General features: G+C 35.5%; 3 protein-coding genes across 3 annotated transcripts in view; all 3 read right to left on the bottom strand.

The window, feature by feature from the left end:
- LOC148939629 (uncharacterized) overlaps positions 1-13,947 on the bottom strand; it is a 47,558-nt gene extending 33,611 nt beyond the window's left edge. The window contains exons 1-2 of the mRNA XM_089106548.1: positions 13,714-13,947; positions 12,712-12,950 (exon numbers count right to left, since the gene is read on the bottom strand). Of these exons, the coding sequence (XP_088962674.1) occupies positions 12,712-12,950; positions 13,714-13,894 (420 nt within the window). The 5' untranslated portion in view covers positions 13,895-13,947. The remainder of the gene's footprint in view (positions 1-12,711; positions 12,951-13,713) is intronic.
- Positions 1-27,261, bottom strand: part of Tim23 (translocase of inner mitochondrial membrane 23) — a 294,534-nt gene that overhangs the window by 105,780 nt on the left and 161,493 nt on the right. The window lies entirely within an intron of this gene.
- The window catches only part of LOC148939628 (uncharacterized), a 28,215-nt gene continuing 18,492 nt past the window's right edge, over positions 17,539-27,261 (bottom strand). The window contains exon 4 of the mRNA XM_089107233.1: positions 17,539-18,564. Coding sequence (XP_088963359.1) covers positions 17,686-18,564 — 879 coding nt within the window. The 3' untranslated portion in view covers positions 17,539-17,685. The remainder of the gene's footprint in view (positions 18,565-27,261) is intronic.

The raw sequence follows: 27,261 nt of genomic DNA, 5'->3' as shown, positions 1-27,261 counted from the left end.
CCCCCCCACGCCCATCATTCCCCCAAAACACATCTAATCTGAATTTTTAGATAGCCATTTTGTTCAGTGTAGTTGATTTCCTGAAAGAAAATATGTTTTTGAGGAGGAAACACAACCACAACCCTCAGAGCAAGGGTTTTAAGTTATGCCCAGGGGATATATAATATTTTTATAGAAGGCGTTGTGGTAGAAACTTCAAACAAAGCTCATTCGATTGGAAATTCAAAGGGCTGGTGCCTTTTTTAATAGCCGAAAGTGTTTGGAGGGCAACTAGCCCCCCCACGACCATCATTCCCCCAAACACAACAAATCAAAATTGGGAGATAGCCATTTTGTTCAGCGTAGTTGATTTCCTGATAGAAAATATGTTTTGAGGAGGACACTCCCCCACAACCCTCAGGGCAAGGGTTTTAACTTATGCCCTGGGGGCATATAAGGTTTTTATAGAAGGCATTGTCGTAGAAACTTCAAAACACGCTCATTCGATTGGAAATTCAAAGGGATAGTGCCCTTTTTAATAGTCGGAAATGATTGCAGCCACACAACTCTCCCCCCCGCCCATCTTTTCCCCAAACACATCCAATCAAAATTGTTAGATAGCAGTAGTAAGTATATATGAAATTCTGCTGCCTGTATAGGAATTCCACGTTCCATGGCACCTTTCCAAGGCAGATTACCAGACTGATTATGGCTATTGTTGTCAATTGCATATGGAATTATACAAAACCTACCAGACAGCTTTCTTGGCCAACCAGACAGGTTTCTGGGCCAACGAGACAGGTTTCTGGACCAACTCTAAGTTTCTGGGCCTTTACGTTCCATGTCACCTTTCCATGACAGATTACCAGACTGATTATTGCTATTGTTGTCAATTGCATATGGAATTATACAAAACCTACCAGACAGCTTTCTTGGCCAACCAGACAGGTTTCTGGGCCAACCAGACAGGTTTCTGGGCTAAAACGGGGATTCCCCACACAAGTTCGTTTCAACTCTAAGTTTTTTCAACCAGACTGGTTATTTGGCAGTGTATATTTTTTTTTAAATCGAAAACTAGAGATTGTCAAATTGCGTATTTAGGAATGGTTTTTTAGGGAAAGCTGTCAATCATCCCATGTGTTATCCACAGTTCCATTTTTGAAGTCTGTGCTATCAAGAGTGGTTTCTGATTTGTTCTGGACAATTGCCTTTAGCCAACAATAGTTTGATATGAATCTGTCGGTAGATAGGATTTGCGAATTTGATCCTATTAAGGTGGAGAAAAAAAAAGAAAAGGGTTTAGCATTTGCAAATACTTCGATGTGCTGTCAATTCTTATACATTTTAAAATAGCTTTACGGGGTTTGAGAGACTCTGTCGTTTTATTCTGTGTGATTTTTTCTTTACATGGTGGCCATTCAAAAAGCGAGGATTTCTGTTAAATAAATAATTATTATAAATTTTAAAATATCTTTAAGGGGTTTTAGAGACTCAGTTGTTTTATTCTGTGTGATTTTTTCTTTACTTGATGGCCATTCAAAAAGCGATGATTTCTGTTAAATAAATAATTCTTATACCTTTTAAAATAGCTTTACTTTGTTTGAGAGACTCTGATTTTTTATTATGTGTGATTTTTTCTTTACTTGTTGGCCATTCAAAACCGAAGATTTCTGTTAAATAAATATGTCTTATACCTTTTAAAATAGCTTTACGGGGTTTGAGAGACTCTGTTGTTTTATTCTGTGTGATTTTTTCTTTACTTGATGGTCATTCAAAAAGCGAGGATTTATGCGAAATAAATAATTATTATACATTTTAAAAATAGCTTTACAGGGTTTGAGAGACTCTGCTGCTTTATTCTGTGTGATTTTTCTTTACTTGATGATCATTCAAATAACGAGGATTTCTGTTAGATAAGTAATTCTTATACATTTTAAAATAGCTTTACGGGGTTTGAGAGACTCTGATGTTTTATTATGTGTGATTTTTTATTTACTTGGTGGCCCTTAAAAAATCGAGGATTTATATTAAATAAATAATTATTATAACATTTAAAATATCTTTAAGGCGTTTGAAAGAGTCTATTTTTTTATTCTGTGTGATTATTTCTTTACTTGGTGGCCATTCAAAAAGCGAGGATTTCTGTTAAATAAATAATTCTTATACATTTTAAAATAGCTTTACGGGGTTTGAGAGACTCTGTTGTTTTATTCTGTGTGATTTTTTCTTTTCTTGGACGCGCGCTGGGCTGAGAATCCGTGAATTCGGGTTCGATCACTGGTGTGGTCAGTTTCTTAGTTTGGGACGCGGGTCAGTGGTATGACCCTGTAAGCTTAGCCAGAGTCAACCCAGCTCTAAATGGGTACCTGGAGGAATCTGGGGAAGGTAAACAGGTAGGGTTTCCAAAAGCAAAGGTTGGCTGGCCCCCAGCCCCCCATTGCACTTCCTGGCTGAAGGGCCACGAAACGGAGATCAGCACCACCGGTTTGGACCTTAAGGGTCTAGTGCTGCATCCTTTACCTTTTCCTTCCATTCAAAAAGCGAGGATTTCTGTTAAATAAATAATTCTTTTACCTTTTAAAATAGCTTTACGGAGTTTGAGAGACTCTGTTGTTTTATTCTGTGTGATTTTTTCTTTACTTGTTGGTCACTCAAAAAACGAGCATTTCTGTTAAATAAATAATTATTATACATTTTAAAATATCTTTACGGGGTTTTAGAGACTCTGTTGATTTATTCTGTGTGATTTTTTCTTTACTTGGTGGTCATTCAAAAAACGAGGATTTCTGTTAAATAAATAATTCTTATACCTTTTAAAATAGCTTTACGGGGTTTGAGAGACTCTCTCGTTTTATTCTGTTTGATTTTTTCTTTACTTGGTGGTAATTCAAAAAGCGAGGATTTCTGTTAAATAAATAATTCTTATACATTTTAAAATAGCTTTACAGGGTTTGAGAGGCTCTGTTGTTTTATTCTGTGTGATTTTTTCTTTACTTGGCGGCTATTCAAAAAGCGAGGATTTCTGTTAAATAAATAATTCTTATACATTTTAAAATAGCTTTACGTGGGTTTGAGAGACTCTGTTGTTTTATTCTGTGTGATTTTTTCTTTACTTGGCGGCCATTCAAAAAGCGAGGATTTCTGTTAAATAAATAATTCTTATACATTTTAAAATAGCTTTACTGGGTTTGAGAGACTCAGTCGTTTTATTCTGTGTGATTTTTTGTTTACTTGGTGGCCATTCAAAAAGCGAGGATTTCTGTTAAATAAATAACTCTTATACCTTTTAAAATAGCTTTTTGTGTCTTTCTGAACTTTCTGTGAGAGGCAAGGGTAAGTATTTAGTTTAAATAATTCTAGGAGGAATTGAGTTTTGTGGCTGGTGTGGAAAAATGGTACATGTTGAATATTCGGGTAAACATACGACTAAGAAACGCTTGACTATAAATAAGGCTATTGTGTTTTTCTGAACTTTCTAAGGCGGGAGTAACTATTTAGTTTAAATAATTCTAGGAGGAATTGAGTTTTATGGATGGTATGGAAAAATGGTATGTGTTAAATATTCGGGTAAACATTCGACTATAAATAAGGATATTGAGTCTTTCTGTACTTTCTGTGAGAGACGAGGGTAAGTATTTAGTTTAAATAATTTAAGGAGGAATTGAGTTTTGTGGCTGGTGTGGAAAAATGGTACGTGTGGGGTAAATTAAGTTTTGAGGGGGGTAAAAATGGTATTTATTTAATACCCAGTAAACAGGTGACTTGAAATGCTTCATTAGAAATAGTTTATTGCTAATGATACCTCCTCGACAGATATTTGTTTATTGTATTTTATAGCTATTAGCCAAACGTTGCTCTGTGTTTGTCACACCAACTAGTAAATATTTATCGGGGTTTTATTTTTTCTGTTCAATTATTTTCAGTGTAAGCCAATATAATTAACTCATTCTTTTATTATAACTCAACTTGTAGGAATAAGACTTCTAGAATAAAGATTCATTCCCTCGACTAAATCAGTTTATTCATGCATAATGGTGAACAAAAGACTATTAATTCTCCGTATTCTTGGTACGTGTGGGGTAAATTAAGTTTTGAGGGGGGGGATAAAAACGGTAGTTATTTAGTACCCAGTAAAAAGGTGACTTGAAATGCTTCATTAGAAATAGTTTATTGCTAATGATACCTCCTCGACAGATATTTTTTATTGTATTTTATAGCTATTAGCCAAACGTTGCTCTGTGTTTGTCACACCAACTAGTAAATATTTATCGGGGTTTTATTTTTTCTGTTCAATTATTTTCAGTGTAAGCCAATATAATTACCTCATTCTTTTATTCTAACTTAACTTGTAGGAATAGGACTTCTAGAATAAAGATTCATTCCCTCGACTAAATTAGTTTATTCATGTATAATGGTGAACAAAAGACTATTAATTCACCGTATTCTTCTTCTTCTTATCTAGCTAAACGATGCGCTGTGTTTGTCACACTAACAAGTAAATATTTATAGGGCTTTTATTTTTTCCATTCAATTATTTTTAGTGTAAGCCAATATAATGCTAGGGGGGAGTAAAAATGGTAGTTATTTAGTACCCGGTAAACAGGTGACTTGATATGCTTCATTAGAAGTAGGTTATTGCTAATGATACCTCCTCGACAGATATTTTTATGGTTCTAACAATTGTGCTCTACGATTGGTCAGAGACACGATGTGGCTTTCCCACTGGGGGTTTTATGACTCCTCCCTACAATGAATTCATATGGTTTTAGGACTCATCTCCCTAGCCATAACTCCATTCAACCTTGAGCGAAGGTATAAAAGGTTGATGAAGTATTTCTCTACTCAACAACTACATTAATAGCCTCCAAGATGATAGGAATGTATGACACAGAATTTATCGGATTGAAAAAATCATCTTGTGGTGTTATATTTGAATGCTCTTTTTTATTATTGTCAATGGATCTTGAAGATACTGACTGTTATCTTTGGAGAGTGAACGATAATCTTTTTGAGCATGATAAAAGCTTGTGGAGTACTACATTACGTCATATAAACAGACTGGGATTCTATGATAGAGTGATTACACCCCTTAATAATACTGGTCAGGAACTGAGAAATTTTCAGCAGGAAGTCGGTGAAATTTCCAGCTTTTTCAGGGCTGAAGCACTCTACGTAAAGGGTAATGTACCTACAGATAAAGTTTTAATTCAAAAGTGTGACGCTAAGATTCCACTTTTCAATCTAGAAGAGTTTAAGTGTCCTCAATTTGAAGGGGCTTATCACCGTCCTGAAGACGAGGTTAGGTTCTTCGCGCAGTGGATGCCTAAGGACACATCTGATCGTGATAAATCCATAAGACATGGTAAAAACTATTCTATATCATGGGACCATCGTTTCTGGATGTTTAAGTGTGAACTCTAAGTACTATTTTTATGTAAATATGTATTTTTTTGTTTTTTTTTCTAAAAAAAAATCTGTTAATACGTTTAAGCAATAAATATCTTTAAGCTTAAACCGTATTTATTCTTTATAATAGTTCTATTCATTTTACTAAATTATGAAGAAATTGTAAGTAAGTAACAATCGCTTTGTTGAATTCGCTTCCTGGACACAATACAGATATTTAATTCAAGAAATCATAATAAAATCGCAAGTAAGTAATAAACTCTTTATTGTTTTCACCTATTGGATACACAATACTGAAATTTCATTCAAGAAATTATGAAGGAATTGTAAATAGGTAACGCACTCATTCTTGAAGTCACCTCTTGTGTACACAATGCAGAAATTTCATTCACGAAATTATGAAAAAATTGTAACATAAACACAGAGAGACGACACACACACAGAGACGACACACTCAAAGTGATGACTTACACAGAGAGACGACACACACACAGAGACGAAAAACACAAAGAGATGACAAACACACATACAGAGACAACACACACACAGAGAAAGACGACAAACACACACGGAAGTCTAAACTAGTCTAACTTTCTAAACTTTCTCAAGAAAGTCTTCAAAAGGAAGTCTAAACTTTCTCACGGAAGTCTAAACTAGCGAGTTCGGGCATCTTTGTGTCGGAATCCCTTACTAAGTGACGTACGATTTGCTAAATGCCACAAGGGATCGGTTTGGTGTCAAACATGTATGGACTGACCTTGGTAACATACTAGTGAAGTCACCAGGTGAACCGTCGGCGCGGTTAATAAAATCCCATGGTGAATGCGTTTGAAATAGTATTTGTGGTGTTTTTCGTCGTTTTGTTTTCTTTCTCTTGTACTGTTTTTTTTTTCACCCCTTTTCTTACTACTTTTTCGCTATTGTTATTCTCATTATTATTTTCAAAAACTGTCAATTCTCAGTCCTGCATTTTCTTTTGTTACTTTTTTTTTCATTTAGAGAGATTTGTTTGGTTCGTGTATCTTTCGCTATTTTGGTCATTTCAACTTTTATTTTCAAAAATTGTTGATTCTCAGTCTTCTTATATTTTCTTACTCTTCTTTTTTTTCATTTAGAGAGATTTGTTTGGTTTGTGTGTTTATTTACTCTTACTGCGTCTATATTTGACTATTTAATGAGTCAACCTTTTCGTCTAGAAGAGGTTTTGGTGACGACAAACTTGTTGTCACCATAATCTCAAAACCTCATACTTTTTATGAGGATGTGCTGCAATTTCTCTTTGATTCTTAAGGAAAAAATAGTTTTATTGGTATATGCATGGACACCCATAAGCTGAATTCCGGGGGGGGGGCAAATCTCGTCTAATTGGCACTTTTAAGGCTACATAATATAAATCTCAGAACAAAAATATAAAAATAAGGTAGCATCATTCAGCCCGGAGGGGGGGGGGCGGACGCCCCCTCCTGCCCCCCTTTATGGGTGCCCATGGGTATATGTGAAAGTGTTTTAAGTCTGGAACACTCTCTTGTTTTTTTCTTTTCTAGATTATAGTTTAGAGACTAAAAACCGGATATCACTTCATAGAGGGAAAATCGCGTGTTTGATTTCAAAGTCGTTGTCTTACCAAGTAACAACTGATATTGATATTTGGATAAAGGGTAAGTTTGAAAGTTTGCTCATGATCTTTTCTCCCTTGTGAATATTCCAACACGTATTCAGCCACTCTCATAGATATAATTCTTGTTGGTTCTAAGTATATGGACCGTAGTTATGCTAATGTGGTCCTATACCCTTGTTTAGGCCATTTCCCAGTTGTCGCATCGGTACCTTGGGGCCGAGTAAAAAGAAATGAATTAAAAAAAGTGAAGAGTCAGTCGTTAAGTTAAAGAGCATTCACAGAAGTTGGGTGAAGGGTTAAGCAGCATTAATTTTAGTGAAATTTTAGATATGAAAGATGACGCTTCTGGTGCAGTTGATCGTCTGATGGGGATCGTATACAGCCACTATATCATAAAACTTGCCAAGTGAAATGTTTGAAACCACATAAGAATGAGCCCAGGAAGCCCTGGATAACTACGGAAATTCTTGAAGCGCCAGATTTAAGAAATCAATTGTACTTGGATTATTTAAATAGTGAGTAGGCCGAAAAACTGGAAGAGTTCAAATTATACGCAATAAAGTAAACTCGATGAGAACAAAAGCTAAAAAAGAACACTTTGCGAATCAATTGAGTTTAAATGAGGATAGTACTAAGGGAGCTTGGAAGGTTATTCATGATCTATTAGGATAGAAGAAAGAAGCTCCACCCAATTCGCTACTGATTCAAGGAGAAACTGTTAATGATGAAACGATCATTACTAATAGATTTGTTGAATTTTTTTCAAGTATTGGCCAAAATGTACAGGCTGAATGGCTGATGAATTCTAATGATGACTTCCTGGACTATGAATTTCTCTATGATAGAGGAACTAGAAGTGAAATTGAATTTCAACCGTGTACAAGACAAAATTCTGAAGGTTGTAAAAACAATCAAATCTAATTCACCAGGGACAGAAGGCATTAATTTTAAGACTTTTAAATCAGTGATGTGTTATTTACCGTCATGCCTCGTCCACACAATCAATCTTTCCCTTCAAATTGGCGAATTTCCTAATTCACATAAAAGGACAAAAGTCATCCCCCTTCCACAAAGATGGTTCTAAGCTAGATATTGAAAACTATAGACCCATATCAATCCTACCCCTGTTTTCAAAACTGTTGGAAGAATTGTGCATAAAAAGCTTTTTGATTACCCTACGAAAACGGGGATGTGAAACCCAGCTAGGCCTTAAAAAAGGTCACTCGACGTCAGATGCCATGCATTCCCTCTGTGATACTGTGAATAAATGCTTTGAATTTGGTGAAATTCCTTGGACTATTTTTATTGATTTAAGAAAAGCGTTTGATACAGTGGATTTTAAAATTTTACTCAAACATCTACAGTCCCTTGGAGTTCGTGGTAACTAACTAACTGTTTTGGGACCACTTCTGTACCTGGTGTATGTTTATTCAGTGCGTTTCTACTTACCAGAGTGTTTTATTACAACTTTTGCGGATGATACTGCTCTAACTGTGTCTAGTCGGTCCATTGATGTTTTGTTGTTGAAAGAAATGGGGTTTAAAGTTGTTTTTTTTTGTATTTATAAGTTTGAGTTGTTTGTCAGTGAATGTTATAAAAACAAATTTTATGATATTTAAAAGAGTTGGTAAGCAGCCAAGTGTGGATGGAGAGATTTTTTTTAATGTTTGGGCTTTGTCACAGATGCATTAAATGCGTTATTTGGGTTTCCAGCTTAATTGTAATTTGTCTCGGAGGCCTCCTAATGATCTTGTTGCAGCTAAAGTTGCTAGACGTCTGGGAATTTTGCGCCGTTTAAAGCATGTTTTACCATTTTCAGTTCTTGTATTACTGTACCATACTATTGTTGTGCCTTATATTTTTTATGGTTGTGTTCTTTGATCTAATAATTTCTATGCAAATTTTAAAAGAGTGCAGATTCTTCAAAATAAAACAGTGCGTCTTCATGGTAATTATATAGAAAATGTGGACGATACCGTGTCGTTTCTTAAAAAATTACGAGTGCTTAATATTGGTCGGTTTCACGATTATCAAGCTGCTGTTTCTGCTTATCGATGTTGGAATGATATATGTCCTACAGTTTTTTCGGATTTTTTCGCGTAAATCGTTTGCTCCACAGGTATGCGATTAGGGAGGTGGATAATTTTGTTGCTGAGTACCGAGACACCACACGTGCAGGTCTCGGAATTAAGTATTTAGTTCCAGCTATTTGGAACGATATCCCAGCTCGCATTCGAGAAGCTGAACACATTGAGCTATTTAAAGTAAAGTTTAAGAAACACTTATTGGGACAGAGTAGTTAATTCTGGTATTATTTGTTATTTGAGAGGGTTTTTGTACTTTTTTTTAGATTTGTAAATATGATTTTTTGTTATTGGTTGAGAATTAGAGGATTGCAGCCGTCCATCAACAGGCTTTTCGAGCCTTCCCCGGGTGGTTGTGTGTATATATAGTTTTTTTTGTAATTTATTAGTAATAAGAATAAATTTGTCTAAATTTGTCTAAAATACTACTACTATCACAACTACTACTACTACTATTACTACTGCTACTACTACTAATACTACTAGTACTACCACACCTATTATTACTACTATTGTTACTGATATTACAACTACTACTACTGCTACTACTATTAATACTACTACTACTGCTACTACTACTACTATTACTACTACTGCTACTACTAATATTATTACTACCACCGCTAATGCTGCTACTATAGCTACTGCCCCTCTAATGCATCATATGAGTGCTGTTTAATTGACCAAAAGGCAATACTTACATACAATTGACGCAACTATTAATACCACTATCACTAAAACAAAACTACTACTACTACAACTATTCCTACACTACTATTACTGCTACAACTACTACTAGTACTACTACTGCTACTACTACTAATACTACTACTGTTACTACTAGTACTACTACTACTACCCTTCTAATAATACTACAACTACTGCTACTACTGCTACTACTACGACTACTACTACTACTAGGCTATTAGTACTGCTATGATACTAGTACATGTTATGTACTACACACTACTATGCACACGTTATGTACATGTAGCCCATGTAGATTGTTAAAACGGCGTATCTCAGCAATGACTTAGGGTATTAAGTTGTAACTTTTAGAGAATGCTTAGGAGGAGGATCAATTGACCAAAAGGCAATAAGTACACGCTATTTTTACTACTGTTGCCATTATTAATTCTGCTCCGACTAAGTTACTAACTAAACTCCTTAACTAAGTTAAAACACACTATTTGTATACATGCTATCAAAAAGGCATATCGGCAATATCAGAGCAACAGCTTGTTGCATTAAATTAAAACTTTCAGGGGATGTTGAACTTACTAAAAGGCAGTACTAGTACTACTACGTGTACTAATGTACTCTACCATGTACTACTGCATGGTAATGCTACTACTAGCACAAGTGCTACAACTCTTTGTACTAATACTAATCCTACTACTTATACTGCTGCTACTGCTAGTACTTCTGCAATTTCTACTCTGACTACTACTACAACTAAGGCTAACGGTGTGAAGGTGAAAATCTCAGAAAATACTGAGGAGCAAGTTGCAAATAATCAAGACACGCTTTTTTCAACCATATTGTCAAAATGGCATATCTGCAAAATCCACTGAACGGCTTGAAGTGTTAATATAAAACTTCATGGCTTTTTTTGTGGTATGTTGAACTAACCACAATGTAATCAAACAGTTCGTAGTAACAAACTGTAATTAAGGACCGATTCGGCTAAATAGTAACCAAAACTCTAAAAAGGGGGATTTTGGTATCAAAAGATAGTCTACTTAAAAAAGGATTAACTTATTATGCTGTTTCTAAATATATAATATTCATCAAGTTTAGTTTTACCCATCATAAACTACGAGCCTGAGAAAATTTGCCTGTTTTTTTAAATAGGCGGGAAATGTCCCCTAAAATTAATTGAATCTGCCCCATCAAAACAAAAATCACACCATCAGATTCAACGTACCAGAAAACCCTACTGTAGAATTATCAAGCTCCTATATGCCTAAAATATTGAAACTTTGCTCTTTTTGCAAGAAGAAAGATCACTAATGAGTGTTCTGTTTTTCCCAAGGGATGATCATCTCGAAATAATGGTCCTAAGACATCGAAAGAGGGTTCATTTGAACGGAAAGTAAAAGGTAAAGTTCCCTTTTTCTGTGACCACAAATATTGGAGGGCAACTGATCCTGTCCCACGCCCCCTTTTTCCCCAAGGTTCTCTGATCAAAATTTTGAGACAGTCATTTTGTTCAGTATAGTGGAAAAATCTAATAATTATGTGTTAGGGCTAAAAAGACCTCAATAGCCCGTGGGGAGACACCTATAAGATATGAAATTTGCCCATTGTTCAAGTATAGTATTTTTTATTAGGAAGTGTAGAGACATTTTTGGGAGTGGGCCATTTTTGGCTTGGGGTGGGTTTCCATAGAGAGGATTTTTCTTGGGGTCGGAAAGTTCAGAGAGGTGAATTTTCCAGGGGAAATTTTACACTGGGGGGATTTGACAGAATTCCTATACGAAATTCGTTTGAATTGTTTATTCTATTGCCAACATTATCTTGCCAACTCAATTTTGCCCCGGATGTGTGTATTTACGTGGAGATTTTCCGGCGGACATATTTGGGGGCTATTTTCCACGTTCTCTGATTTCCGGGGTAAAATTTCCACAAAAGGGGGCATTTCTAAAGTGATCTAGAAACCGAATAGAAATATAGTCTTTTTAAAATAAAAGTATTACAAATAGAATTTTCGAGGCTGAAACGTCCGAAAGAAAATTTGCGGGGAGGAGATTTTCAGCCAAAATAGCGACGATTTTCAGCGGGGATGGAGCTGTCTGGAGGGAATTTGCACTTTACGAGGGATGAAATTTCCACGAAGGAGTTCCCGTGCGGGGGGGCGGGGGGTATTTTTCGGCTGAGTGAGCCAGATTTACTGGTATTATTTAAAAAACGACCAGAAATTAAATAATAATAAAAAAAATATTTGTTAACTGAAAGTAAAGAGCAACATTAAAACTCAAAACTAACGAAAATTATTTTATAAATGAAGGGTTTCCCCCCTCCTCAATACTTTGCTATTTACGCTAAAGTTTGACTTTTTGTCCCAATTTTTTTTAAGAGTGGCAACTGAAACAAATGGGCCATTTAATTACAATAGGAACCTTTATAAAAGTGCTAAAAACTCTACTTGAAAGCATCTTTGACCACAAAAAAATATATATATCAAAACTATCAACACACAAATATCGACACTATCAGCTGTAATACTATCAACTGTAACACAATCAACACTCAACTTTCAAATATAACACTGTCAACACAATCGATTGCAGCACTATCAATACTATCGAACTCAACTATCACACTATCGACACATATATTTACTAATTTATTCCTATATATTTTTTCTACTACTTTACCTATAGATGCAGTGTATAGATGGACAAAATGTTGATTAAAATTCCTTTTCTTTAAAATAAATCCCCCAAAATATGCATTTAGGTGGGCTACTATTAAAACCTGCGTTAAAAAGCTGAATAAAGCCAACTTACCAATTTACGAACAAAACACAGTTTTGGCTCCGCGTCTGGTTTTTTTTCGCTCAAATTTAGTTTACTGTTTAACGACAAAACTATCTTATTGTGTATTTGGCTTAAAACTCACCTTCAAATAAAGTAAATCTCCTTTATTTTCATCAAATGCATTTGATTCCAAAAAACTTCTAGTCCTGGAAAGGCTTTGCATCAAGATTTCGTGTTCTTTTGTTATGACCTGAAGGAAAGCAGCGCTAAATTTACTTCTAGCGGTGTTCTTTGATTTAACCCAATTGTAGAATTCAGTCAACAATGGATCAAGGAATGATGCGTTGCCATTACCATTATTCGCACAAATACAGAGTTTATCTGAAATGAAGAGTAAAAGAACGAATTAAACCTTATGACACGTACGTTTTTTTTATAATCTGGTAATGTAGAATACTAAAATTTATATATAGTAGATCTAAAGTTTACTAGCAAAAACCCAAAATTTGAAAAAAAACGGAAAATTTAAGCTGGTTTTCACTGGTTTTGATTAAACTACAGAAATTATTGACAATAATTAAAGGCCCACTGGAGCAGCAGAACCAAATTGATTGATACAAATATACTGATGTCGAAAACAAATATACCTACGTTTCATCCTGGCCACGGTCAAACTTAGACCCAGTCACTACCTAAGAAAACAAAATACTCACCTGTCTCAAAAACTAAAGTCGGTATTTGCAAGTAAACCCCAGTTCTCTTTAATCACTAGGGTATGGATTTATGGTAATTATTTGTGTATGGTAATTAACGTATGGTAATGTATGGTATTTAATTATTATTTAAATTTATATATATATATATATATATATATATATATATATATATATATATATATATATATATATATATATATATATATATATATATATATATATATATATATATATATATATATATATATATATATATATATATATATATATATATATATATATATATATATATATATATATATATATATATATATATATATATATATATATATATATATATATATATATATATATATATATATATATATATATATATATATATATAAATTAATAATTGGAATAAAAGTTCTATAAAAAAAAGTCCTAACCTTCGTTGTCTTCAGCACTTGTGTCTGAATGAGCAAATTCATTTGTAGGGACTTCCTCCCAAAATGGAGTGGTTTCAAAAAGTTGAGTTGTAACGCTTTCACTCTTTGACCTTACATTTTCATTTAAAAGTACTATGACCAAGAAAATTGATTTCAAGGCTTTAACACTATTTCTCAACATTTCTATAACACTAAAATGTTTCTTCCAAGAAATTTCGGAGACGACAAATCCTTCTAGAGACATGAATACTCTTAGCTTTTGTTTATCTTCTCTTGTTGCAGATAAGACGTTAAAGTGGATTTTCAGCTTTTTGTTAACCTTGCTATTAAACAAATATAACAAAATGAACCCGGGTTTAAATCGCTTAAAACGTTGGACAAAATACTAGATATTTGTCTGTAGAGTAGACATTGTGATGGAATTCAAATTCGTTATATGGACATCAAGTATTTGAAGTCAGTTATTTGAATCAGTTCATAGGACTGAAATTTACACTTCTAAGACTTCTATACTATACTTGGCGGTTTTAAGTTTACTTCCTGTTATACACACTGAAAATATTATAGCTTATACACTGTAAAGAGTTTTACTGACAAGTGCTAGGAAAATTAATTTAATACAAATTTACCGAAAAAAAAGTAAATAGCCGCATTAAACTGAACACCAGCCGAAATAAATTCCTGTAGCGGTTCAAACCAAAAACGACCAGAAATTACTATCAAAGAATAACTTAAACCCAAAACAAACAGATATTTAAACGAACGATCTTAACAAACATAAATATCACACTAACAAATATAGTTAAGTAAATAAATCTTAAAATAAGTAAATTTAAGCTAAATATTCAAGTTAAACTTAAAAACATGCAAAAATTACTACAACAGGAATTTGGCTGTTGTCCCTTCCCCCTCCCCTACCCACAAAAGTCTAAAACCTACAGCGTCAGTTTTTTTTTATTGAAAACTACATTATCTTGAAAAGTGTGATTTTGTTTTTTAAAATGTCGAAGAAAAATTGAAAATAAATCACTATAGTAATCAAGATAATAGGAAAAAACTATTGACCATGAACTGAATTTCTAACACATAAGGATATTAAGTCGTAGTAGCTCCGTAATTCAAGATTTTACTTCACTGACTTTTTAATTTTTATTTTTAGTGTTGTAAATAAAAAAGAAAATATTCATACCGTCATTCGTTTTCAATTGTAACGTAATTCTTAAGTACAATTGACGCATTAAGCCTTAATCTTTTCCATTTAGGGGAGGGGACAGAAGACAGTACCCAAACTCTTATTTGTAGAATTTTTTTTTGCTTTAAGTTTAACTTCAATGTTCGATTTTATTTTACTCTTTTTAAGATTTATTTTTTTATCTATTCTGGTTTTTGCACCTGTTGTGTTTATGTTTTGTATGGTCGTTTTTTTAAATTTCTGGTCATTTTGAATTCGAATCATTATATGAATTTATTTCTGCCGGTTTTGTACGTAGACTGGCGTAGTCTACCGTAGGTAATATCGTAGCAACTTACCGTAGAGTGTACTGTACTTTATGGTAGGCAATATGTCTCTTAATTATCATTGAAATACTTAAAGTAAAACAAACAAACTACACAAAAACAAACAACAGGTAAAACAATAGGGGATTTCTAAGACAGTTAAGCTTGCTTAAGCTTCAAATGAACATTTTGGCCATACATCCAGGGGCGGTCCTCAGCAAAAAATATGTAAATAAAATAAGAATTACAGTAAAATGAGACTTACAATAAAATAAAACTTACACTAAAACTTACAGTAAAAGAAGTAAAATTCATCGTTTTAAAACTAAAATTAGCACAGTCCCAGAATCAATACTTCACGAATTTCAACTCGGACTCATAGATAAAACAATATGAAACGAGGCAATTCATTCAGGTGAAATATAAATTTAGAATATGTTTTAATGGTGTTTTTAATTTTTGGTAGTTAATCTCAAAAGTCTTTTAGTAACAAGTCAGCTGGTAGTGACTCATTTTGTAATATAATTGGTCAAATATTTTTTAATTACATGTGTGCATTAGTAGTATTCCCTCAATATATTCAATGCCAGCCCTAGCAGAATCCCACAGGAATTCCATGACAGGCCTAGGAGATTCACATAGGATTTCCATGACGACACTAGCAGATTCCCATGAGAGCCCTCGCAGGATTTCCATGAGAGTCCCTGCTTCCGTGACCAGGTTTAATATAGATGACGTAATCTTGTTTCACTATTAGAAAATCCTTCCTTCTCCCCTAAAAACCTAAGATTCTCCTTGAAACCAATATTAGCCCAAAATTTCCCCAATATATCAGACTCCATTTGGTTTGTCGCGATTCGAAGCTACTTTTGTATAGAGAGAACCGTCATAGATGTCTAATGAATTTCTCTGGAAGACACCCAGATCCCCTGTATTATACTTCCTTTGTCCCAAGGGCACTATAAATAGAAGCCCCCATGCAATGCCTTATTGCCCAAGGGGTACTATAAATAGAAGCCCTCACACAATGCCCTTCTGTCCGGGAGGGAGGGATACTATAAATAAAAGCCCCCATACAATTTCTCTGTGTCCAGGGCACTATAAATAGATACCGGAAAGGAGATTCTACATCAGTCCTATTTTGGATTTTGAAAGTTCCACAAACATTAAAATGGATAATTCTCAATATCAAGAATTAAGTCTCTTTCAATATTACCATAATTCTATTACCTACCCCACCCACCCACACACCCACACAAATTACGGTAATTATACTCATTTTTCAGCTCATATTATGCCCATTTAACATGGAAAACACCAACTCCCCCTCCCCACATCGGTGATAAATGTATCTATTCAAAAAATTAATCTTTTTACTAATAAATAACGTTATTCGAAAAAGCTGCCATTTTGTCCAACGTCTAGAGACGGCTGTTTAAAGCTTAGCATAGAATCCATCAATTTCGTCAAAGCCAATTGCTTCTATCTATAATTAACAAAACATCTGTTGTGAACAAGAGGGTGTAATTCCTAGCCGCAATTGTATGGAAAAGGTGTTTTGCCTACAAAATTGACGTGTAATAAATCTTCCAATTAGCGAGAAGAGATAACATATTTGCACATTAGGGGGGGGGGAGGGATAAAGCATAGCGGGACTGCAGGCAAAATATGTTAGAATTATTATGCATTTTATGAAGTAAGAATAATTTTCTATCTTCACGCTGTCCAAATATTGGTGTGGTCGCTATAATTAACACGTACCTGGTATTCAGCTTTTCCTGGAAAGCTTCTCTCAAATTCTTATCCTGGGGTCTACCAACTTCATAACTCCCTGGAAGGTGCACTTCCAAAATTTCAGCTTGAAATTGATCTTAGGCACGACTAGATGGTCATCCTTACTTTTAACCTCAATAACAATAAATGTATCAAATTGCAGAATCTTCATACTTGGCCAAAGTTACCTGTGATGGTGGTTTTAATAAACAGAGAAAAAACTTTTAAAATATTACGTGTTCATAGTTGTATGGTGATATTTTCCTTTTTTCTCTCTCTCTGTCTCTCTCTCTGTCTCTCTCGCTCTTACTCTCTCTCTCTCTCTCTCTCTCTCTCACTCTCTCTCTCTCTCTCTCGCTCTCTCTCTCTCTCTTTCTCTCTCTCTCTCTCTCTCCCTCTCTCTTTCTCTCTATTTGTAGTGCTTCGTTGTTTTCTTTTTGTACAAAGACTAAAATTTTAAAAGTATTAAGATCAGACGCTGATATAGATAAAAAATAATACATTTAAAAAGAGTAAAAATCCAATTGACTGGCCCAGTCAGCCGTCAAACTAATCCAAATTTACAAGGAATAGTCAATCCAACTTTAATATTTCAGAAGAATAGATACAAAATCAAACAAATAAGTTGTCTTCATAGTTCAATTTATTTATCTCCTCCTTAACCGATTTAATAACTTTTAATGTATTCGATTTTGCCAAAGCTTATTCATCAACAAGAAAACCAGAGAACTGTTTTAAATAACCAGGTGAAGGCTTCATAATCCCTTGAAACACCACAGGTATTCCTAGCTCCGTCTTCAGTTTTTGAATATTCACATCTGGATCCATATGTTTCAAGATTATGAAATCAATATTTTTTTTCAACAAATTTTTGGATAAAAATAAGTTTGACTTAAATGATGGACATGTATCACCACTAGATCTATAGTATGAACAAGAACAGTAATTAATCAAGTCATCTAAATCATCCAAACAATTTCTAATTACACAATCTCGGATAGTACTGTAAGAAGAGGAACAAGCAATTGACACAGAGAAAAGTAGAAATTTGAAATGTGATCGAATATCCGCTATTTCATTCACACGGATAAGGTCTGTTTCACTGTCATTATTTAGTGCTATATTAATTGCAACAAGTCCAGGCATAGCCTCTACGCTTTTAAGATACTCCATCGTTCCCTTAAATTTATCCCCTGGGATATCAAGTATGATAGAAATGTTAACAGAAAATGAAATGTCCTGAATATCCCTGATATTCTTGATCATAGTTTCCAAATTATGCGTAGATTGAGGAATTTCGATGACCGCAACACTTCCTCCAGCTGATTTAATGTTCCACAGTTCTCCATACAACTTAAGTTTAGAAAGTCTGAAGTTTTCCAGCTGTATGTCCTCCGCCTTTCCAATTCGAGATCCTGATAGAAATATCCATTGACCATTGCGGCAGAATTTGCCATCTACTATACCAACAAAGGATCCACTACAGGCTTTTCGTCGGTATGTATTTTCTAGGGTGGTGTCAAAAGCTGTTAGTTCTTCTTCTATATCCGCTTTTTCGGCAGTTAGATTCTGCCTCAGCTCCTGGAAAAAAAGGTCAATTTGAGCTATCAGTCTCGCTGCAATACTGTCGAGAACAATAATCAGTTGTATTTAGAGGGTTGCAATACCATGTTCGATAAAGGTGGACTTAATTAAGAAATAAAGATATACTAAAATCCAGATAAAAGTCACTAAGAGCTAGAAAAGACAATTCTGCTTCTTTGCAATGCTGCCAGAAGCAGCAAATGTATGCTGTCAGGAATTCCAAAACAGTACTGTTCATAATTCAATTGCAATATTCTCTACTTCTTTCCATTCCATGAAAGTCACAGATAAAAGGAAGATCCTCTCTTCATTTGCAAAAATCTAATTAGATTCCCTACTTGGACTATAAGTAGCCCCTTTCCCGCTCCCTATCCGTATATCTTCTAAAGCCCATTGCATCATTTGCGCTTTACTGAAAATTAGGCTAAATATATTATAAACAATTATTTAAATATTTATAACATAGAAAAATAAAAAATAAATTACAGTGAAGATAGAATCTTTTCGTCTATCTATTCAATCGTATAGATAGGAAACGGCTGATTCAAATATTCTTTGTCTTGAATTTCAGAAAAAAATCTCCAAAAATATGCGCAACAGAAGACTGATCATAAAGAATGCATTAGAAAGCTTAATACAGCCCGACTTATAAAATTACAAACAAGGAACGATATTGGCAATGCAGCAGTGCTTAATTTTGGTTTTATTGACAAATATGACTATTATGTGACCTTGGCGGAAAACTAACCTTTCGATAAAGTATATCTTCTTTATTTTCACCAAATTCATTTAATATCATAAAATCTCTAGGCCTCGACAATCTTTACATCAAGATATCGTGTTCTAACTTTAAGGAAAGCAGCGCTAAATATTCTTCGAGTATTTTTTTTTAGCCAATCAGAAAATTATATGAAAATATGATCGGGTTAAATTTACCAGTGACTTGAAAGCAATTTAATTAAAAGAATATTAGTTAAACAAAATATGTATACAACATAGATCAGCACTAATTTGTTCCTAAGTAGGGAAGCCCTTTCGACTCCGAGATATACATAATACGGTTATCAAAAGAATGTATCTCCACTAACGGGTCAATGACCCCTTTTTCAAGGTCGATTTATTTGTTGTTTCTAGGTGTATTGACTCCGGGACGATGCTTGCACATGCACATTGAATTCTAACGGGGCAATGTATTGATCCACTCGAGGGGAAGTAGATTTCTGAGAAATTGATTACATAATCTGAAGGTGAATTATTGATCCACAAAAGGGGAACAGGATCACGTGTCTCTTTCTAAGCCAAACAGGGAAGTTATGTAAGGTTTCCCATTACATCACAATTTTCCCTTGAGATTTTGTATATAATGGACATACGTTGTGGTTAAACTATCATAAAGTCTTCAGATACCATGGAGAATACATCTGATATTATTGATTTGGAAACTTTGGCAACATCGATTTATAATGTGAGTTCTGTTTAGTAAATTTTCTTAGTTTATTTCCAAATAAAATCATTTTACATAGTCACCCCTCCAGTAAATTCAAACACAGGGTATACCCCCTCCCCCCACCATACAAACTCCACTATATAATGTTTATAGTCAATAGAAAGCGTAAAATACACTCTTTTTTACAATGTAAACCCCCTCCGCCCTTCCCCCCTGTTTACGACTTTAATTCTTTCATTAGAAATAATTATGTTTTTGATACATTTATTCTTGCCTAAAAGTGACAGCCAACTTTCTGTCAACCCTTAATATACTGTTTCTATTTATGCCGCTAACTTGACTTAAGCATTTCCGCAAAGATTTAAACAGGTGTAACTATTGAACCCTATAAAGTACATCCGGCTTTGCTAAATATACAAGAATTTGGATAGCAAAAGCTCCCGCTGAAAAAAATTATACTTTTTCCCGTCAAATTAAAAACAGTTTCACGCAGAAAGAGATTGCTGTTGATTAAGCTTGTAAGGCTACAGGCTTTGCGAAATTCTATGTTGTATGGAAGAGGTAAACGAGTTATTTCCAAAATTAAGGTCCAACAAATATTTTTAGGACATTATGTAAAAGGACGGGGGGGGGATTATGTAAAAGGATGAGGGGGATGCTAACAGCCCTTTAGAGTGCATATTTTTTAGATACATCTTGAAATGATTCGCAGGAAAACGAGAGCTATTATTCCATTTTTCTAGCTTTCTTTCGATAAAGTTTCTTTTATATTCCCCTGAGGGAGCGTGAAAACTAAGGTTTTTTAACTTTGATACACAAGGCGAGAAAGAAAAGTCTTTAGGATTTGCATGAAGTCTATATTATGCGTAAATTGAATAGCATTTTACCTATGATCGCAAATTTTAGGCCTATTCGCTGGGTTAACGATCTTTTTTTATCTAATTTAAAGTCTATATCTAAACAGCCCCCTGTTTCTTTAGTTTATAATAGTTCGAAACTTATGCTATGGGTTTGTAACCTACGGAACTATCTAAATTATGATTCTTCCATTTTGAGTGCTCAATGTTTATATCGGGGGGGGGAGGAGCAATGCCTCGCTTTTAACACCTTCGATGTATGGTGAAAACAAACTATTACGTCGCGTGAACAGTAAGGGGGGCTTCTTTGTGCAGACATGTACACCCTTTGACAAGAAACTAATGTGGTCATTCCGACACGCAACACTGAAGTTTAGGTGTAGGGGTACTAATTTTTCTTCTGTAAAAAGAGGGATAGTTATTCAATACTAAATTGTTTCTTCTTTTTAAGGACAATTATGAGAAATGCGCGCCTCCTCCTGAAAATAGTGCAAGGCGCACAGAGGCAACCCCTGTGAGACCATCAATTATTAAGTATGCTGGCCCTTGCACGACCCCAAAACAAAGCAGGAGGGATTCAGGTCCATGTACACTCCATGAGCAAGGTAAGAATGTGACTATCCCCACCCTACACGGACAAGATGCTGCCCCCTCGAACCCCAGTTATGCTGCGGGCCTTCTGTGGTCCTATTACAAGCCAAAAATGCGCACCCTTCAAGCCCCAGTCTAGCTACGGGGCCTTCCGTGCAAGCTGCAATTCCTGGGTCTTCCAGACCAACGCTGACTATACAAGGCGAGAATGAGCCTCCTTCAACCCTCCATATGCAAGCTTCAAATCATAATGTAAGTTTTTAAATATTATTTCCGGTAATGAATTTTCTCCCCAGTCAATTTGAATGTTAGAGTTTGTACCGTTAGACTTCGAAATAATTGCAGATTCTAATTTGCATAATAAAGGCTTCAATAAGAGATGCGAGACTTAACGGTCTCCATTTGTCGTATGTTCCGGAAAATCTTGAAAATAACAGACTTGCATTAACGAATGTAAGGTCAAAGTAGATTGGTTTATAAACATTGAAATAGGCTATTCTCAGGAGATGACCTGGAAGAGTTAGACTACCAAGTAAAGACCCCGGTTTTTTTCAAAGTAGATAGAGTATTAATATGACATTTTTTGAGGGGTTGTTTGAACAAAATCAAAGCCTACTATACTGCAGCCGGAATATGGAAATGTAAGCTTTTTTACCTCTACTTTCTATCTGGTTATAGAAAAATATCTACCTATTTCTTTCATCTGTTTTAGGCCTTTCTTTTCATCATTTTTCAACACAGTAAAAGTGTGTTAGGCCTTTCTTTTCGTTATTTTTCAACACAGTAAAAGTGTATCAGAGATATTAAAAGGCATTTTCTCTCAAAGGAAATATAGCGTTCTCCCTTTTGAATCAGGTCAAGTGCATGCAGTCACCCTGCTAAATTCTCTTAGTGAAGCCAAAAAAGGCACTATATTCCGGTCATAATTTCTCATAGTAAATAGTAAAATCTTTGTGATATAAACGGCATTGTTAGCAAATGCTTATTCTTGCTTCTACAAATATTATAAAAACACTTTTCTGTTCAACAAGAACAACATTTATTGAACAAAATCAAAACCTACTATGTTATCCTTTATATTATATTAAGTTGGAACTTTCAGAACAGTGAATTAACCAAATGCTACTACTACTACTAATCGCGTTTTAAATAATAAACCAATTTTAAAAATAGGGTGATTTAGACACTTTGAAAATAAGCTATTTTCTTTTATAGGTTGTATTGGTACCTTATTCCTTGTCCCCGTCCTAATCAGTTGGAGATGAAGTCGCGCCTGTGGACCTCCCCAACAATTCACCATGGAATGGTAATTCACTTGAAAAACCAGATAATATTGATAATTTTGTAACTGATTATTTTAATATTGATAATAGCGCAGTTGAGCAGGGGGACTTCAGACCAAACACCTTACAGATTTTAGATGATTTTACCCGAGAATTAACAGGGAACACTCCCTCCACTAATTACATTCTTCCACATCAAACTAATGAAATGGTTTCCCATATCCCTATTGTTGAACACTGTGGGGGAGGGGCTGGTGATAATATACAAGAGGGGGCGGGGGAGCGTGACAATACCCAATTTATAACATTTCCGGATTTTCAGCTGTCAAATTCAATTTCAAATACGATTTTAGTTTACACTGCAACTTTTGGGGACCCTTTTAATCCGTTTATGGGGGGTAATTTTTATTTGACCCTATAGAAATTGTCCATGAATATGTAGATACAATACGTGCACTATTAGAAACCAGATTCAGTTGTGGGGGATAGGGATTCAATTAAGGTTTCAATTGTTTTAAAGGTGTTTTATTTAAATGAAGGTAAAAGCGAGGTTTATCATCATTATGTACATACCGAGATGCTAGTGGTCTATTCTCATTTAGAAAATATTGAGGGTGTTTTTATGGATTGGATAGACCACATTATTACGCATCTCGATAATTATAGCGAAAATGGCAGTGGGCCTGTGGTTCTTTTTGTTGAAAATTTAAGCGTTAATATTTTTAAATTTAAAAAAGATTTTATTTTAAGAGGGGGGCATGGGCCGAGGGCTATTGAATTAAAATATAATCCAGATTTCGAAGGATGTCAGGGCGTTCAACGAATCTGTTTCTAAACAGTTCAAAAATATTTCAAGTACGCTTTCCTCATTTCAGCTTTCGAACCACTACGAAATGACGCTACAAAGAAAAATTTAGAATATTGGGCTGTACACGGGAAGTTGGGGTCCGATTTCCCTCCTGTAGATTTTTCATGTTTAGAGGGAAAATATCCAGTACCGCTCAAGTCCATTGATATTTTTGAAAGGGCCAATGCCCATTTAAATATTGGCGTTACTGTGGTTCAATATTAAACTGAATTTGGGGATGGGGTTCGCTCTAATAAGAAGGGGGTTGGTGTTCCTAGTAAGGAGCCCGTCAATTGAATTGGTAAAGCACTGGGTTTGGTTGTTTTTTACACACCACCTAGTGACCCCAATGCAATTGGCCATTTTAACCCAATTACAGACATCAGTAGAGTTCTGGGGGAGGGTAAGAAAATAGGGGTACGTTTCTACTGTCCAACATGCCTGTCCCAATTTCTTAGCGATTTAAAACTACGGGATCATATGAAGCATTGTAGACGGTATGGCTATCAGTCAGTGGAAACGGTTTCGGGGGATAGGGCCATTTTACGCTTTAAAAATTTTCAAAATACCCTCCTCCAAAGCAATAAAATCTCTTTAGATTGTGAGGCGAAGCTAGTGGAACTGAACGATCCTTGATTTCCAAATCGAATCAAAGAACATCGAGCCATTGCAGTCTCCTACGCCCATGTGCAAAGAGACAGTTCTCACACTATGCAGTTGTTAGAAATAGTCGAAACGTTGGATGAGGGTAAGTGCATGATCAAGGCACTGACCAAATTAATTGGCACTGCAAATGACGCTATTTCTCGTTTGAGAAACACCCATTACCCAATGTTGTTGTCTGCAGTGGATCGTCTCGTGATTCAAAAAATCAAACAATCTGTTGGGTTTGTAAGGGGGAGTTTGAAGAGGGGGATAAGGGGAAAGGGATTAGAGGGACATGAGGGGCGAAGGGGAAAGTCAGAGACCACGGTCACTTGTGGCAGTAAATATCATCAGGGGGTAGTAATTTTAGAGGGGTAGCACATCAATCATGCAACGTAAATGTAAGCCAGCAGTTTTTTATTCCAGTTTTCATTCACAATGCAAATTATGATTTAAAATTTATTTTACCGGCTTTGGCACGTATGCACAGGGAGGGAGGGGGAGTAGATATTCCATGGGTAAACAATTCATTTACCTATAATATTATCCCCAAATCAGCTGAGAAGTTAGTGCTTCTGGAGTTGAAATGGCAGGTAGTGAATAATGGGCATACCTGCCTGAATAAAATCAGGTTTTTAGATTCGTTTAGTTTTTTCCCCAAGGCATTGAGTCAATTGATTCAAATGCAGAAAAGTGACAATTTTTATAGTTTTCCTTTGCTTAAACACCACTTTTCAGGCAGTGAAATGTATGACCTATTGACCCCTAAAGGTGTATATGCATACGACTATTACTCTTCTGGCGCTCGCTTAAGCGAGGAGAAACTACGTCAAATTGAAGCTTTCTATAATTCACTCGCCAACAGTGAATGCACTGCCGAGGAATACGAATTTGCCAAGAAGGTGTGGGCTAAGGGTAATTGTAAAAATGGGTGGGATTATTGTAGACTTTACTTGGCCAGTGACGTTTTAACTCTGTTACATATTATCTGTAAAAACGCAGATCAAATCTATTCAGAGTTTGGACTAGATATAGGCTATTATTTTTCCACACCACATTTGTTGATGGACTTGATTTTAAAAATTAGTAGGGAAGAAATAGGCTTGATAACTGATGTAGATCAACATCTTTTTGTAGAATGGTCAATGTGGGGTGGGTATGTTTTTCATGGATATCGCGTTTTGACAACAGATCCGAGCGGGCAAGACACAGGTGTAAGGTCAAATGCAGTTTTCCTTGACATGAACTCGTTGTATCCCTCGGCAATGTCTCACTACTCTTTGCCCTGTGGGAACTATAAATGGCTTGAGAATCTTTGTGAGATCCCCAACCTTCACACCGTTGAGGACAATGGGTCACAAGGATGGTTCATTGAAATTGATCGTCACATTCCATTGGCGCTTCATGATTCAGCCAGAGATTTTGTTTTCCCCTGTATCAATTAACCATTGACCAAGGACACACTGAGTCCATACAATCGATCATTGGTTAAGGATATGGGGATGCACTGGACCCCCTCTAAGCAGAAACTGATTGTGGATCTGGACCCTAAAGAGAATATCGTTGTTCAGCATGTGCTTTTGCACAGGATGGTGAACAATAGTTTCAAGATCACCAAAATCCGTAGGGTCCTGCAATTCAATAAAAAACCCTACTTGAAGACGTTTATCGATACCTTTGTCGATAAACGCTCTCGGGCAAACAGTAAAAAAAAGGAAATGTACAAGCTCATTTTAAATTCAGTCTTTGGAAAAACGTGTGTAATCGTACGGAACAGATCTCGTTGTGACGTCGTGCACACTCAGGAGTGTGCACGAATTATTGCAGACCCCAATTTTACATCGTTCACGAGCATAGAGACAAGCATGGTTCTTCTACACAGGAAAAAGAGAAATATGGTACTGAACAAGAATATAGCAGGAGGTAGTTCAGTACTTGAAATTTCCAAGACACCTATGTTGTCGTTTTTTTACAATGTGTGCAAGGTACAATGGCCAATGGAGGGGGAGGTTCAAGTTTACTATGGGGACACAAATTATCTGCTGTTAAAAGTAAATACCGGGGATTTATTGGGAGATTTAGAAAATGGGGAACACATCAGCTCGCGGATGGATTTCACGAACTGGAATCCGTCCCTCTACCCCGACTTGGTGAAACTTCAGGCCCCCTATCAACTACTCATGTTAAAATCAGAGACGGGGAGTGATTTGATATCCAATGGGGTGTTCCCGAGTCCTAAAGTTTATTGCGTTGAAACTCATCACGGGGATGTAAAGCAGGAGTGTAAAGGGAAGCCTACACATTTTGTAAAGAGCAATGTCAACACGAGTGTCTACAGACACTGTGTAGAGAGTAGCCTAGTGCCTAGAGCACAAGTGCTTGCAATTCGCTCTCTACAGTATAAAAATTATACTCTTAGAGTGAAAAAGATTGCAATGTCATGTATATCCGACAAAGTCTTTGTGCTCGAGAATGGTGTAAATGTACTCCCCAATGGCAACTATAGAATTTCAGACCGGGTTGAATGTGTAGAATATCGCAATCAACTTGGTGTGGATAAATTAAATTAACCCAAACCTAAACCTCACCTGTTAACAATCAAACCCAACCTTTCATGAATTAAATGCTCCAACCTAACCCAACCTGTAGCAGCAGCAAAAGCAGTGACGGCGACTATTGTATACAGTTTTTCCACAGCAACCCCGGGGGGTGGGGGTCCCGCCCGTGGCCGGCTTTCAGCCCGCGGCCCCGGGGATTGGGAGGCCCCGCCCGCGGCCGGCCTTCGGCCCGGAGGGGGTATCCTTTTAAATTCATAGTGTTCAACTGTGCTATTTTAAGTTCCTGTTGTTTTTTTTATGTACAAATAGTGATATTGTACAATAATGTGTGTGTGTACAAAATGTGTTCTTGCTGGACAAAAAGTCTTTTATATGACAATAAATGTTATTGTACAAATAGTGTGTATTGTTCTTGTTGAACAGAAAAGTGTTTTTATGATTATAAATATTGTTCTTGTTGAACAAA

This window comes from Artemia sp. Qi Xiang Cuo, chromosome 21, assembly GCF_049724085.1.
Source record: "Artemia sp. Qi Xiang Cuo chromosome 21, ASM4972408v1, whole genome shotgun sequence".
Classification (NCBI taxonomy): Eukaryota; Metazoa; Arthropoda; class Branchiopoda; order Anostraca; family Artemiidae; genus Artemia; species Artemia sp. Qi Xiang Cuo.
This window is presented reverse-complemented; position numbering and strand designations above follow the sequence as displayed.